Below are 14,250 nucleotides of genomic sequence, written 5' to 3'. Positions count from 1 at the left end.
CCTGGGGATCTGTTTGGTGCCACTGGGTAAGACTGCTGGCATTGCTGGGGAGTGAAGGAAAAGCATTCTGCTTTGTGTTAGCGAGGGCATTCAAAAGCTGGGGATCAGACACGAGACCCTGAGGCCTAAACTTGATCAGTATGGAAAGTTCTTTGGGTTACCTTGAGAATCCGTAATAGCTGCACTTCTATCGGAAATCACCGGCGATGACTCAGATGACTTCAGGCTCTGTCTTGTAACAAAAGCTGTTGCATATCAAGGCAGTTTAGCTTAGGAAGAACACTGAAGTGAAGGGTTTTAGAAAACCAGCTGTATGGTTGAGTTTCAGCTGCACAGGCATTTTCCACAGTCCTTGCAAAGTTAGATCTTAACCATGTAAAACTAACGTTAACTTATGCACGTACAAATGCTGTACATTGGAAAACGTGCGGTTTTTACCTTGCTAGACAACAGCATTTTGAAAGAGAACTAAAATTAAGTATTCTTAACTACAGGTACTGTAGAGGCTGTAAAAAAAGCTGTTATATTGTAAAATGTGATTATTTCTAGTTGGTAAGACACAGTTAGAACACTACAGATAGTACAACACAGAAAATACGTACCCGTGTCTTTGAGGACGCTGACATGACCGTTGCTGAATGGAGGGTTGCATTGGTCTTGGTTCATTGATTGCTTGAAATGTTTGGATTGCCCTGTTGGAACAAATCTGTTGCACTACCCTCCTGCATAAGAGCTAAGTAGCCTCACTGCTCTCACTAGTTGCCTGCTTAGCTAGAAGTTCAGTGTATTTTTAATCTCTTAATTTTATTTTTTGCACACTGTGTCACTGTAAGTAAGGTCCCGGTCCCCAAAGGTGTTGAGCTCCCCTCTTTACCACAGTCAGATCCTAAGGATTAAACTAAAGCTCAATATTTACACGTTAGTTGGGGAGAGAGCTTTTCTTCTTCTAAATGTTTCTTTTGGGTTTTCAAGCAATTCTAAAGTAAGAATAATTGACGAATGATCTCATAGACGTGTTCTGTCTTTTTAATTAGCCTTGTCTCTTAGCTGAATGAATTCATGCGATTTTCAATTTCATATTAGGTCAGCGTTTGTTTGGGGAGACAATCCTAGGGCTAACACAAGGCTCTGTCTCAGACCTTCTGGCTCGCCCGAAGCCCTGGCACAAGCTGAGTTTGAAGGGCCGAGAACCCTTTGTCCGCATGCAGCTGTGGCTGAACGATCCCAACAATGTGGAGAAGCTGATGGATATGAAACGGATGGAGAAAAAAGGTAACTCGGAGCAGACTGCTGACTCATGTTTTCCGTTACTTCAAAGATGACCATGTCTTGTATAATTCTGCATAAATAGTATAGAGGCAGCATTGATCCAGTATTATGAAGGTGATGCAAAAGGACTTCATGACAGCTTTTTCATAGCTTGATTTGATGTTAGCTCAAGCAGATACATCTAAAAAAAAAAAACCCACTCAAATAAAAAAACAACCCCAAACCCTGAATATTCACCAGCTGTCGTGAAATCATTGCTGTATTCTCCTATAGATTAATTACTGAGGCCCTGGTGTATCGCTGATAACTTGCCTTACCAAATGAGAAATGTGAGTTTGGGAGCTGGCTTTGGGTTATTAGTTAATAGTGCTGCAGCTGGTCACAGATGTTGGGCTGGAAGAACTGTGCATTGATTCCTGAGAGAGCTTCTTGCCAGTCCTGCACTGATGGTCGCTAGGAGGAAAGAAAAATGCAGTCTTTATAAAAGGCTATTTGAGAATAATTAAATTTGTAGCCTTTATAGGGATGGGGGAAGGTGATTGTGTTAGTACATGCTTGCATAAACGGCTGGGTCATGAGTATGTGCCTGTGAGAGATCTAAGTTGTTACTGGGTATCTTAGTAAGGAGCATATCCTGAAAATTCACCCTACTCTCTATATTTTAAATTCATTACTAAAAACCAGTGGTTATTCAGAGCCCTGTTTTTAGTCTGTTCATGCGATTTTACAAGAGAGACTCTTAGGCTGCCATTATCAGCGGTTAACTAATTAATGATATATACATCTCTTGAGCTATCCCTTAATGATATTAGTACAGACGGCATTAATCGTGTGCACTGAAAGCGCTGCTGTTGACTGATGTCCTGAAAGCATTAACACATTTGATCGAGAACTTTGTGATTATATTAAAAATTGCAGTGAGGGAGCTTCTGGGAAAATTGTAGTCTTGCATGCTTTTAGGAAGAAATTCAAATCCTTGTCATGGTAACTAGTATAATATAAGGCAGTGCAGTATCTTATCACAAATTGTGTATGATCTTCCACAGGGAGTAAAATCCACTTGGGTTTCCCACTTACAACTGTAAAGCAAAGGGAGCCATGATGGTTTTCGCTGTATTAGAAATATGGCAGAAATAAAATTGTCAACTAGCTGAATTTTTATAGCCTCAAAGAGAATATCGCCCATAATGCAGGAAAATAAAATAAAAATAATTTAAAAGTAGTACTGACAATATCCTCTGAAAACTATTTTCTAAACTGGATTCTTATCAAACACCGTGCAATACATATGCTCTATAGATGGCACCTGAAGAGAGATAAGGCTATAAATCATTTGAGACTCTGTACTGAGCTCCTGAACTGTGCAAGTGCTGTCCTCATAGCAGAGCACTCTAAAGTGAATTCAACCCTGTATTTTCTGCAAAATCCTTTCATGCAGGAAAGGATCCTGTGATTTAACCTTTTCAATTGCTCTAGAGCCACATTAAGAATTTAACTTCCCCTTCAGCTAATGGCAGTTAAAGAACAATGCAACTGTATCTGCTACCAGTGAAACATTATTATCAATTATTTCTCTGCCACATTTTATTAAGGGAGTAAATCAATAATTATGATAAAGATGAGCTGCGTATATCTTTTTTTTCTGTTCTGCAAGTCTGAAGTTTGTGCTATAAATGTCCATTTTAAGAGGTTCTGAAAATTTGCAATGTACATTAACTAACCTCTTTGGAGGAAGCCGGAGGTTCACGCTCCCTAGGCTGAGACACTCCGCACCACCTTTCCTGCCTTGGAAGAGTTCATTCCTCTTTCTTACAGCCTCCCGGTGTGTGTGCTGCTGGTAACGTCACACTCCTCACTGAACAGTACCAAAGCCTGCTGTCAGGAGAAAATTTAATTCCCTTTATTTCCCCATTATTTCGCTTTTTAATAATCTTGTTCAATACCGCATAAGATAAAAATCATATTAAAAGGGGCTCTGTTTTGCCTCAGTGGGCAGCTGCTAGTTCTGCAATACTGTCTGCTGTGTCTATGGCTGAGCCCATGCCGGGAAGTCTTCCCAAAGGGACGCGGTGATGCTGGGTTGGCAACAGCAGGGGGAAAAAAGGTAGGAAAACTCAGGAGATAAAGCTGGTGTTGACAAGGTGGTCTTAGACGCAGATCTAGACCTTTGTCCAAATTACATTCGGGGTAGGCTTTTTTTCATAGGTCTCCTGAGAAGTGGAGACCGATCACAGACAAAAATCAAACTTCTCTGAAAATCCAGCGTGTTTGTGACTTGGATCCCAGTTTGAGCCTTGCTGTCACTGCAAATGTGCTGAATGATCTCTTTATGTTGTCTACATGCAGCACGTATGTTTAGAATAAGAATTAAAAAGGAAAAGCTTTTATAAACGTCATCTGAAGTTTCCAGAGAGCACCATTAAAGCCTAAAGCTTAGGTGCTAGTTCAGCACACAGCAAAGTGCCAGGATTGTGCCTTTGGCCCAATGGAAATTTGTTCTGATGATATATTATCCTCCAGAAAAACAAGTGGTTATGACAGAACAGTGGGACATCCTCTTTATTTTTATGTTAAGGAAATATATGCATTTATATAATTTGTTCCATTCACGTGAGAGAGACCCAAATAAGCTATTGCAACTTTTGCGATCGCGGTGTGAGGTTACAAAAGCAGAGGTAACAAAAGCAGAGGTAGGCATAGGGCATGAAATTTTTCCCAAGCTATTTCAGCTCTGTGCTGTTCTTAGGAGTCTAAAGGTGGGAGCTCTGACCCGCGAGAAATGCCATTTCTGGAGAGCAGAGAAAGCAGAGATTCAGAGCATCCTGATGCATGGGTGTCTCATGTTAATTCAGTCACTTGACCAAATTCCAGAAACTCCAGTTAGAGATAGCCTAAGCACCTTCTACATCTTCCATGCGAGGTTCTGTTTTGTCTTATGGCCTCCTTTAAGCTGCTGCGCGTTGCTGACGTGATAGATCCTGTCTTTCAGCCCTCTTGGTTGTGCTATCAAAGGAGACAAGGGAACCTTATGTGTAGTTTGCGTGTCAATGCAAGTTTGAACTAACACCTAAGAGTCTTTGAGATTAAAGACCTTACATAAATGTGAGATTATGTTGCTGGAATGATTAATTCCACGGCTGAAGATTGTAACAGTTCCTTGAAGGCTGCAAAAATACTTCCAGTAGGTCACCTTGAAATAATGCATTTGCCTGTGGTCATTTCGCAGTTCTACATCCGATTGGAACAACTTAGATAGGTGATTTTTTAAATGAAGTTTATTTTTTTAAAAAAACAACTTTTCTTTTAATGGGTATTTCAAAGGCGTGCAGGAGTGTATCATGGCAGAGTGATGGATCATGAGCAACTCATGTTCTGTTCCATATCAGTGATCTTACACAGTAGGCAGTCCACAGGTAATCTGTCATACTCAGGGGAAAAAAAAATCAGGGCCATGCAGATACCCCCAAAGGTTACACAGCGTGTTCAAAATTCACTTTGACGATAGTAAGGCACAGTGTAAAAAGGTCCCACTGGACGTGCCACTGTGTAGGGGACAGGATGCTGAAACCCACCGGAGACAGAAAACGTAGCCAGTCCCGTAGGGAGCTCTGCCAGAAGAAGTTGGCTTGTGTGAGAAGGGCTTTCAACATTTCAGTTTATTTGATTGCATTGAATTTTTAGTCTTTGTGCACCCTGAGCAGAGCTGAAGGGACAGAGAAGTTTATTTTTTGAAGAATTTGGTTGCTGATTGGTGTGACATGCCCCACACATTGGGTCCCTGGCTCTGATTGGAGCTCCTGGCTGCTGGAGATCCAGTGCCTGCTAGATTGATGTCAGGGTGGTGTAATCTGGAATTTAATAGGCAAGGTTATCAAATTGCAGCTCTTGAATACCTAAACTCTTAAATATCTAGAAGGTATTTAACAGGCCATTAAATTTATTGACAAGATTCATCTATATTTGCCATTTTCAGCCCCCTCATTAGCAATGCTTGTGCATGATCCTGCCAGGTGCAGTAAATCCCACCTCTCTTTGCCCAGTGTAGATCAATCAAGTCAGTGACAGCCTTTGCTGGGACTCTCTCCTTGCAGAATTTGCCAGGATAATTCCCTCCCCGTCAGGGGCGGGAGGCAGTGGTGGTACCACAGGCTTCTGCCAGCAGCCTCACTGAGCTCCAGCGGCGCAGCAAGAGCTTTCTTAAAAAGAGTATGCGTTTTCGAAAGAGCCTTGCATAGGGGAAGAGGATGTTGTGGGCTGTTTTTCTTTCATAACCTGTCACTGCTATAGCGAAGATCTGTAGGAAGAAGCGGCAAACGCCTGACAGGTTATTGAGCCCATCGCTGGGATCTCTGGGCTCCGGGCGCCATCGTGTGTTGGAGACATGGCTGCGGCTCTTCAGCTTCCACAGTCATATTTTTAATTCAGAGACCTTAGGTGTTAAAGAGACCTTAGCGTACGCCTTAAGTGTTTAACAACCAAAATCATTTAAGTTGAAATGAAGTGCAACTGTCCTAATCAGGTGCTTATGTGGGAGTTCACCACTCTCGAAGGATTGAATTTGAAATAAGTCATGTTAACTGAACCCTGTTATTCATGTCCCATGTTCACTGAACAAGCAGAAAACTCCAGCAGGTTTCCAGGCAATTTACCCTCTTTTCTTTCCCTTTTCTTCTTTTTCCGCCTCTTGCATCCTCCCCACATTTGCTTTCCTCTGATCTCTGATGATACCCTTTCCTCTTCTCTCCGAATAGCCCATCCGTGCATCTACAGCCTGTCATCTTTGCGTTTATTCCACAGCTCGTATATTCCTTGATTTTGCATTTTGCATTCAGCTGGGGCTGATCCGATGCACTTCTCTTTCAGCCTACATGAAACGGCGACACAGCTCTGTTAGCGACAGTCAGTCTTGTGAGTCCTCGTCCGCTGGAATAGACTATAGCCAGGGAGCCAGCCCGCAGCCGCAGCACCAGCTGAAGAAGCCCCGGGTGGTGCTGGCACCAGAAGAGAAGGAAGCTCTGAAACGAGCCTACCAGCAAAAGCCATACCCATCACCAAAAACCATTGAGGAACTCGCTACGCAGCTCAACTTGAAAACCAGCACCGTGATCAACTGGTTCCACAATTACAGGTATGAGATCTCCCAGGAGCCCTACTCACAAAGGATTGATTTTATTTGCTTTGGCAGGGTGCTACTGTGCTTCAGCAGGCTGTGTCTGCTTCCGCTGGCATTGAGCGGCTGTATGAAATGAACAGTTTCGACAGCAGGGAGGTTCTAACTAACAGCAATGCTAATGCCCCAGACTAATTTTAAGTCATCCCTGAGGAACAGCAATATTCACATATTGATATTAGTAGTGCTTTTAAACAGAAAGTCTTGCTTTTGGGGTGGGCGTGGATTTAGAGATGTCCACTATTGAATATTTATAAATCCCATTGCAGTAAGCAAGACTGGTCTTTCTTACTTGCATATGCACACACACGCAGACACACACTTGCACATACATGTACACGTATGGGGGGGGGGGGTGTTACGCCCGGGTCACCTGGTGGGGGGTGCTTGGAAGTGTCCTCTACTGGATGGCATCAGAACTGCACTATTTTTGTATCATTTTCCTGCATAAGAGCAAAAAGAGGATTTTCTTTTAGGTCTTGAGTCACTGAGCTCTGAAAACAGGCACAGTGTGTGCTGTATTTCTGGGAGGCTCCGCACAGCCGTGAAGGGCAGAGAACCGATCACCCTGCAGCCAGACGTGGCCACGGATTTGTTTCATTATTACGATTAAATCGTTGAGTCCCGCTGAAATGAAATAAGGTGTTGGTCTGCTTAGGTCGTTTCTCATATTAGAAGGAACCTGCTCTGCTTTTGAAACAGTGAGTAGGTTTTGGCCTAGAGACACGGATAAACAGAAACAATGCTGGAATGACATATAAGAATTATAAGGATTTGAGTAAACATGTTATCAACTGTGCTTGGGATTGGGAATCTTAATTAGTGCAGCAGACTTTTCTCCAAGAAATTTGTGCTAATGAATATTGAACAGGTACAGTTAAGATACCAGATACAATACTATTCTGCCCCGTCAGTTGGAGCCAGTAACGTTCCTCATTAGTCCAGATTGCGAAACTTGTTTGTTTTTAGAACGTGCTAACATTTAACGGGTGGTTTCCACTTTGGCCCTTCTCAGCGTTTAACAGGGTAGTTGCTGAAGCAGAAGCAGCACAGTTTAATGAGGTATCTCAGAAATATTATGCACAATACTAAAATAATGTTTATACTAAACAATATAAAATTTAAAAATTATAACCGAGTAATCATATTTGCACTGAATTTCATTGACTTGAATTCGCTACAGATGCAGCCTCTTTCACTGCTCCGAGTTCTCCAAATGCAGGCCTCTCTTCCCATTCCCACTTCTAGGCAATTATACAGAAGTTGGAGGAATGCCTATGAAAATATGTTCCCTTCGGCCTGACAGCAAAATGTGCTGTTCTCACTTACGCAGACGAGTGCGGGAGCACTGGTGGCATGTGTCATCTTCCTCATTATCATGAGATCTCCTGTTTAGGCGTGCTGTGAGAACGCGTGACAAGTCGTGATTGATCAGCGCGTTTAGCCACACCAAGCTATACGTTAATGTAGACTAGGTGCTGACAGTTGTATACAAAATAAAAAATGTATAAACATGGTGCTGTAGGCTGGGGGGTAGCACAAGTCTCGCAGCACTGAGTGATCTGGACCTGCTCCCAGATGTGCTGCTGAGTCTCCGGGACTTTAAAGAGATGTTTCAGGCCTGTTTGAAGCCCAGGGCGCTCTGAGCGGTTGCCACCACTGAAAAATCAAAACACGTGCCTGCTCTTTTCCTCTGTACAATGACTTTCCTAGCTTTCATGCACGAAGTACTCTTAAACCGTTGGCAGGACATTGCAGAAGAGGTACAAGTTACATGTTCTGCTAGGGGAACAAGAGCTGACTGTTGTGCAGCTCATGTGTTCTAGGAAATGGGTAGTCTTTCCCCTCTTCATCTTCTCCGAGCCACACTTAACTTTATTTATCTCTTTTATACTCCCCTCAGCCATTTCTTTTCCAGACTCCAGAAGAGTCTTCATACAGAAGCAGTTCCACACCTCAGACCATACACATTTTTCTTGAAAGTAACTTCAGGTGAGGCAGGGTACAGATACGGACAAGTTTGTCTTCCTGTTTCTTGGGAATCCTGTTACAGTGATGCTTTTCTTCTGGGATTCAGCCCAAACCTCACGTTCCAAAGGTGGTTGCTACAGCAAAACCTACCTTTATATCCACCCAGTGGGAAGTCAGCACTAGCATTTATTTTCTGCAGCAAAAGAAACCTTAAAAAAATCCTCAGCAGGCAAAGAAATAATTCACTTCAGACCATAAATAGGTATAAAGGATTTTGACATGTCTGCAAACTTCTACAAGTTGATGGCTTTGAGTCCGTACCAATCATGTAGCTCTCAGAACGTAAAAATAAGAATATGCCTTGCTTTGCATTAGTGAAGCACATACACAGGACCCATCGGAGTTTGAGGCTCCGTTGTCTAAAGAACTGTACCACACAGCAGGAGGTAGGGATTTCTGTCCCACTTCACATGTGGAAACTGGCACAGAAACTTGGTAAGGTCATAGAGATGATACTATAGGAACATCAGGGATTAAACCCAATTTTCTGGAATCGTAATTTAATGCTCTTGGTTGCTAAATTTCATTGCTTTTGGTATGGGCATGTTAGTCAATGAACTGCAGCATTATGCTTCTTTAGGTGAGTTCCTGGAGTTGTGCGAAGGAAGTTGTACAGGGAACTTCAACATACTCCCCGGGAGAACGCTGCTACTTCGAGTCGCGCTGATGAATGCCAGCAGGATGTGTTGGTGTTGAGGCCAGCACCTTCCACCGAGAGGAATGCTCTCTGGAATTTCCTAGCTGCTGTCACCACTTCTTCTTTACCATAGGGATTTAATTACTATGTTAATCAGGAGCCAGAATAGATTCCAGAAGCGATATATTGGGTGTGAATTCCAGGGATTTCCGCAGACATCGACCTGTATTCTGCAGGGCTGTGGCCAGATACTCAGTGAGCGTGTCATCATTCAGTGTCGTGCTGGAGCCGAGGCGTTTTAAATGCCATGCAGGCACGAAGCTCTTACCCGTTTCCTCCCCTATTGTTTTGGGGAACGTTACAGAAGCAGTGTGTTCTGGATCAATGTACATGCAAGGAGATTAGAGGTGTAAATAGAGCCTGATAATCGATGTTTCAGATGCATGCAATTAATGGTAATAGAAAATTAATGTTAGCACCTGTGGTCTTCTGTTAGGTGAATAATACTCTCCTAGGGAAAATCACAGACCCCCTAAATCCTCCAAAAGTGTAGAGTCAGCAAGTACTGCTGAAATACTCTGTTGCATTTCACGTAAGGCAAGAATATCGTTAGCTTCAAAAGCAGTATTCAGATGGTGTTCTGCATTTATCCTAAATTTTTTCCATTGTGTGCTGTCTTCGTAGCGCATTTAGGGAAAGATGAAAAATGCATACAGACCTCAGCTGGGATTGGGACAGCATTTGTGATTTGCAAGACCTTTAGCAGTTCTCCCTGATTAAAACCAAAAGCGTTACCTTCATTCTGAAGGATAAAGTTTTGCTAAACTCTGCCGGTGTCTGTAGTCTCCTCCCTGACCACAGGTCATTGAGGTTCCCCCTTGGTTGCAAATTAGGACCCGAACAGTGGTCATAACCTCTCCTGCTGGCAGAGCGGTGCGGGGATTGAGTTGACCTAGACCCTGAGATTTTTTCATAAACTCTTCTGTGCTTGTGAGGATATTGGGAGCTCCTAAACAGAGAAGAAAGATGGAGGAAGGACCAAGTTAAATGGCAAAGGCAGTGTGTTTGGGGGATTGCTGCACGCTCCGAGTAATAGGAGGTGCAAGGTGGTACACCGGGCAATTTTAACCACACACGGAGTGCATTAATTCCTTTGAAATGCACTGCTCGCCTTGTCACTATTCATGTTCTGAAATCGATGTTTTAAATAAAAAAGGAGGCAGAAGTCAGACCTGCTCATAGACTGACAACCTGTCAAAAGGCTGTGCTTCCCCAGAGCCGTTCCAGAACAATGGGCTTTGTTTCATCTTTGTTTCTCCGTAGTGTCCAGGAGAATACCAAGGAGGTCGTCCAGATTTTTGCTTATTTGGCTTTTGTTTAGGCAAATTGTGGTTCATTTCTAGAAGAAATCTGAATTCTTTCATATTTACAAACTGCTTTCCTCTGGGTCTACTAGAAATGTATTCATATTTTTTAAATCATCCCTTTTTTTGGTCCAATGTGTTGTAAATTTTCATGTTTCTGATGTCAGACTTCCAGCAGGAATTAGAGACTGCAGAGCCTTTCATCTCTGTCCCTTAAACACGTCCAGTGCTCTAAAAATTCAGCGTACAATTACGGATGCTACTTAATTTAGACTTGCAAACAAAGGGAAAATTGGATTTGCTCAATCATTTTAGTGCAAGCTGATTATCCACATAAAGCTTCTATTTTTGCTTTATTCCACAATGTTGGCTGTGGTTACTGGAAGGGGCAGTGGTCAAAGTCAGATTTACAATACATACACAAAATCCTGGTTGGAGGCAGAGGGGTCACTCTCAACACTAAGCACAGCAGAAGTTACCAGGAGTGGCTTATCTGCTCAGGGTCCCATCTGCGCCTGCCGCCCTCCCGCTGCGCCGCGGAGGACCCCGGGGCCGTCTGGGGTTTGCGGCCTGCATCTCTTCTAGCACAGCAGGCTTCGCGCGGGCGTGTGGCCGGGAAAGGTGAAACTAAGAGCATCTTGACAATATTTCACGTTCTTCCAAGCACCTTCTCAGTCGGTCCTTTGGGTTTGAGCGTGAGAGCACTTCCGCCGAGCCGGCTTGGCGCGGCTGCCCCGTAGCTGAGACCAAACGGCGTCTCACGAAAGGGCGTTTTGAATGGCGTATCTGGTAGAGCAGGGTGGTTCCGAGTGACCCCCGACAGACTCACCATGCCTCTCCCCTGTCTCCTAGGTCTCGCATCCGCCGGGAGCTGTTCATCGAGGAGATCCAAGCCGGGAGCCAGAGCCAGGCTGGGTCGAGCGACTCTCCTTCCGCCAGAAGCAGCCGGGCCGCTCACAGCTCCGAGGGAGACAGCTGCGATGGCGTGGATGCAGAAGGCCCACCTGAAGGAAAGCCGAGTGGCCCGGAGGCAGATGAGTACAACAATGCAACCACGAAGTCTCAGGGAGGGCCAGCGGAGTCGGCTTTCGAAGCGGGGGAAGAGGCACTGCAGGGCGCCAGGTCTTCGGAGAAAGCGGAGCCGTTCCGGGCGGAGAGCCTGGAGGACACCGACGACGAGGGCAGGCTCAGAGCACCGCGCCAGAGCTCTCCGCTGGCGTCGCAGCGCCCGGGAGAAGCTCTGGAGACACTGCCAAACTCTGCCACGGAAGGGGATGCCTCTACCTCAGCTGCCTCCACCTCAGTCCTTACAGGGGAGAGCTCCTACAAGTCAAAAGAAAGTTCAGAGAAAATCTCCAGTGTGCCAAGTACGAGCTCGACGCCGGCCGCAGGCTCGCAGAAAGCCAACTCTCTCCAGAGCTTGTTCGGCTTCTCCGAGGCGGCGAGCTCCAGGAACACGCGAGACAGCTCCTTGAGGAAAAAGAAAGCGGCAAACTTGAACAACATCATCCACCGCTTGGAGAAGGCCGCGAGTCGAGAAGAGGCCGTCGAGTGGGAGTTTTGAGATTAAACTCGCCCAACTCTGGAGAGCTGGGAAGTGAAACTGGACCTCTACTGGTTTTATTGTGTTGCGCACTTAACCGCCCTGCGGGCCACAGGGCAAAAACGCCATAGGCCAAGGTGCATATAGAAAACAAAAAGGAGCGTTAAGCCCAATTTATGTTTGTGTTTTCGAGGAAGAAAACTGAAATGTGTAGTCAAGCTTTTTTGTACCCTGAAGTGTTTTTATTATTGCCCTAAGTGATTTCCACAGTTTCTGGAATAACTCATACAGCTTTGCCTTGTGCCCTCCTCTTCGGTGTGGGCTTTAAAAAAAGAAAAACAGAAAAAAAAGAAAAAAAAATCAAACCCACATATTAAAAGGGGGCTTTTTATCTGCCATCTAATGGCTACAGAGCGATAATACACTATTATCTTCTTAAACCAGGAAAAAAGGGGAGATTTTTCAAAAAAAAAAGAAAAAAAAAGAAAGTTTTTTGTAGCTGTTCAGTTGCCACTAAGAGATTGCACAGTCAACCGACTCTAAACACACTAGTTTGGATTCCTACATATTTTCAAGAAAAGAAAAGAATCTTGTTGTTTGAAACTTTGAATTAAAAAAAAAAAACACATTTACTCCACATATTTTTTAACAAAACAAAAAAAAAGTCACATCAGGAAAATATCTTAATTTGTGGTAGCTGACTTAGTGTTTTCTTGTAAGTGAAATAGAATATTGACACGTAGTGCACATTGTTTCATAGCTTTAACTGATTCTGGTCTTTTGCAGACCAGAATTTGTTTAATACACTCCATTTTAGGCCAAATCAGGACAAAAAAAAAAAATCTGAATCTAGGTATTTTATAATCTGCTTTTTAACCTCTAACCACAGAGCACGCTGATCAGACCTCATATCTAGGAGGTTTAGGAGACAACTTAGAAGCAGCATGTACTTGATCATTTCACTTGGGTCGTAGTGTACAGAGTTTCCTTTCAGTAAAGACAGATCGCTCAAAAAAATGTTGGCCAGTAACATTTCAGCCCGCTACTTCGGGGACTTATTCCGTAACCCAAAATATTCCGCTTACCTGGAATGGATTAAAGTGTAGTTCACGTGTACGATTGCTGTCACACACCACTAAGAGGGGACGGGAGCTGCCTCACATAGAGACCTTTTCCTGCTGTTGGTGGCCATTTGCTGACTCTCTTCCCACCACAAGCACTGATTTTAAATACGTTTTAGTTGTGGGAAGCTTATTTTTACGTGGATAAAGAGTACGTGGCAATGACCGGACGGGCTCTTACCGGGACTGAAATAACCCAAACTCCAAACCAAAACGTTCATGCTCTCGAGTCCCAGTCTGGGCCATTCTGCCCTGCAGAAATACAGCCTTTTTCCATTATTTTATGCACAGGTTAGGGCTGATCAAAGTACAAATCAAATTCTAACTTGTCTCTAACTCCTCCTGTTGTCTATATGTATATGCGTGAGCATAGAGGTGTGTGGAAGGATGTGTGTGCGTGAGTGTGTGCGTGCAATTTTATACGTCTGTGTATTTTCTTACGTACTTGTGCACACATAGAGTGCATTACTGCCACCTTTTTTCAATAAGCTGTTTTATCAGTTATGGCTTCTACAAGTTTGCTAATTTAGACTCCTTTATTGCCATATCTTTAAAACTAACAATAGATGATTTCGGAATATATATATATATAAAAATATATATATATATAATTTTTTTTTGCTTATTTATAGGTGCTGTATTTTATTATCTGATTGTTAGGAAGGGATGAAAGGGGGCAAATATTCTTTAGAGGGATAGACTGCCGGCAGTATTGGGTATAATTTACAAGATGTAGTTGTCATACTGTATATTATTGATTGAAGACTTTTTGACCGTATTGTGTATCATTGAACTTTTGTCTTAGGTCAGCATCTTTTTGATGACACTTTAATGGTGCATTCATTACTTCTTAAGTTTAATTAATATTACTTTTCTGATTTTGGGGGAGGGAGGGATGGGGAGAGGAGTTCCGACTTCAAAGGTATGTTCCCAATATTACACCTCAGTGTGCTTGTATTAATTCATTAGTAGGATTTTTGACTGTAAGATGTGAAACCACATTTCTTGCATGATGTTTTAGAACTTACGTATTTCATTTACAGTCTCTTAACATGCAACCGCAGCACTTAAGCGCAAGTTTTCGCAAATTAAGAATCAGTACACTAAAATCAACC

At 43.4% G+C, this 14,250-nt stretch overlaps 1 protein-coding gene across 7 annotated transcripts in view; it reads left to right on the top strand.

The window, feature by feature from the left end:
* Nucleotides 1-14,250, top strand: part of CUX1 (cut like homeobox 1) — a gene marked incomplete at both ends in the record, with an annotated part of 282,299 nt that overhangs the window by 238,463 nt on the left and 29,586 nt on the right. The window contains 3 exons of one of the 7 annotated variants that reach the window (XM_082008641.1): nucleotides 1,084-1,272; nucleotides 6,133-6,397; nucleotides 11,324-13,206. The exons of the other annotated variants lie outside the window; for them this stretch is intronic. Coding sequence (XP_081864767.1) covers nucleotides 1,084-1,272; nucleotides 6,133-6,397; nucleotides 11,324-12,035 — 1,166 coding nt within the window. Of the gene's footprint in view, nucleotides 1-1,083; nucleotides 1,273-6,132; nucleotides 6,398-11,323; nucleotides 13,207-14,250 lie in introns of those variants that run through there. 7 annotated transcript variants of the gene reach the window in all.

The sequence above is a fragment of the Phaethon aethereus genome (genome assembly GCF_964289735.1).
Source record: "Phaethon aethereus genome assembly, chromosome: 19".
Lineage (NCBI taxonomy): Eukaryota > Metazoa > Chordata > Aves > Phaethontiformes > Phaethontidae > Phaethon > Phaethon aethereus.
Note: the sequence above shows the minus strand (reverse complement) of the source record. Positions and strands in the feature narration are given on the sequence as shown.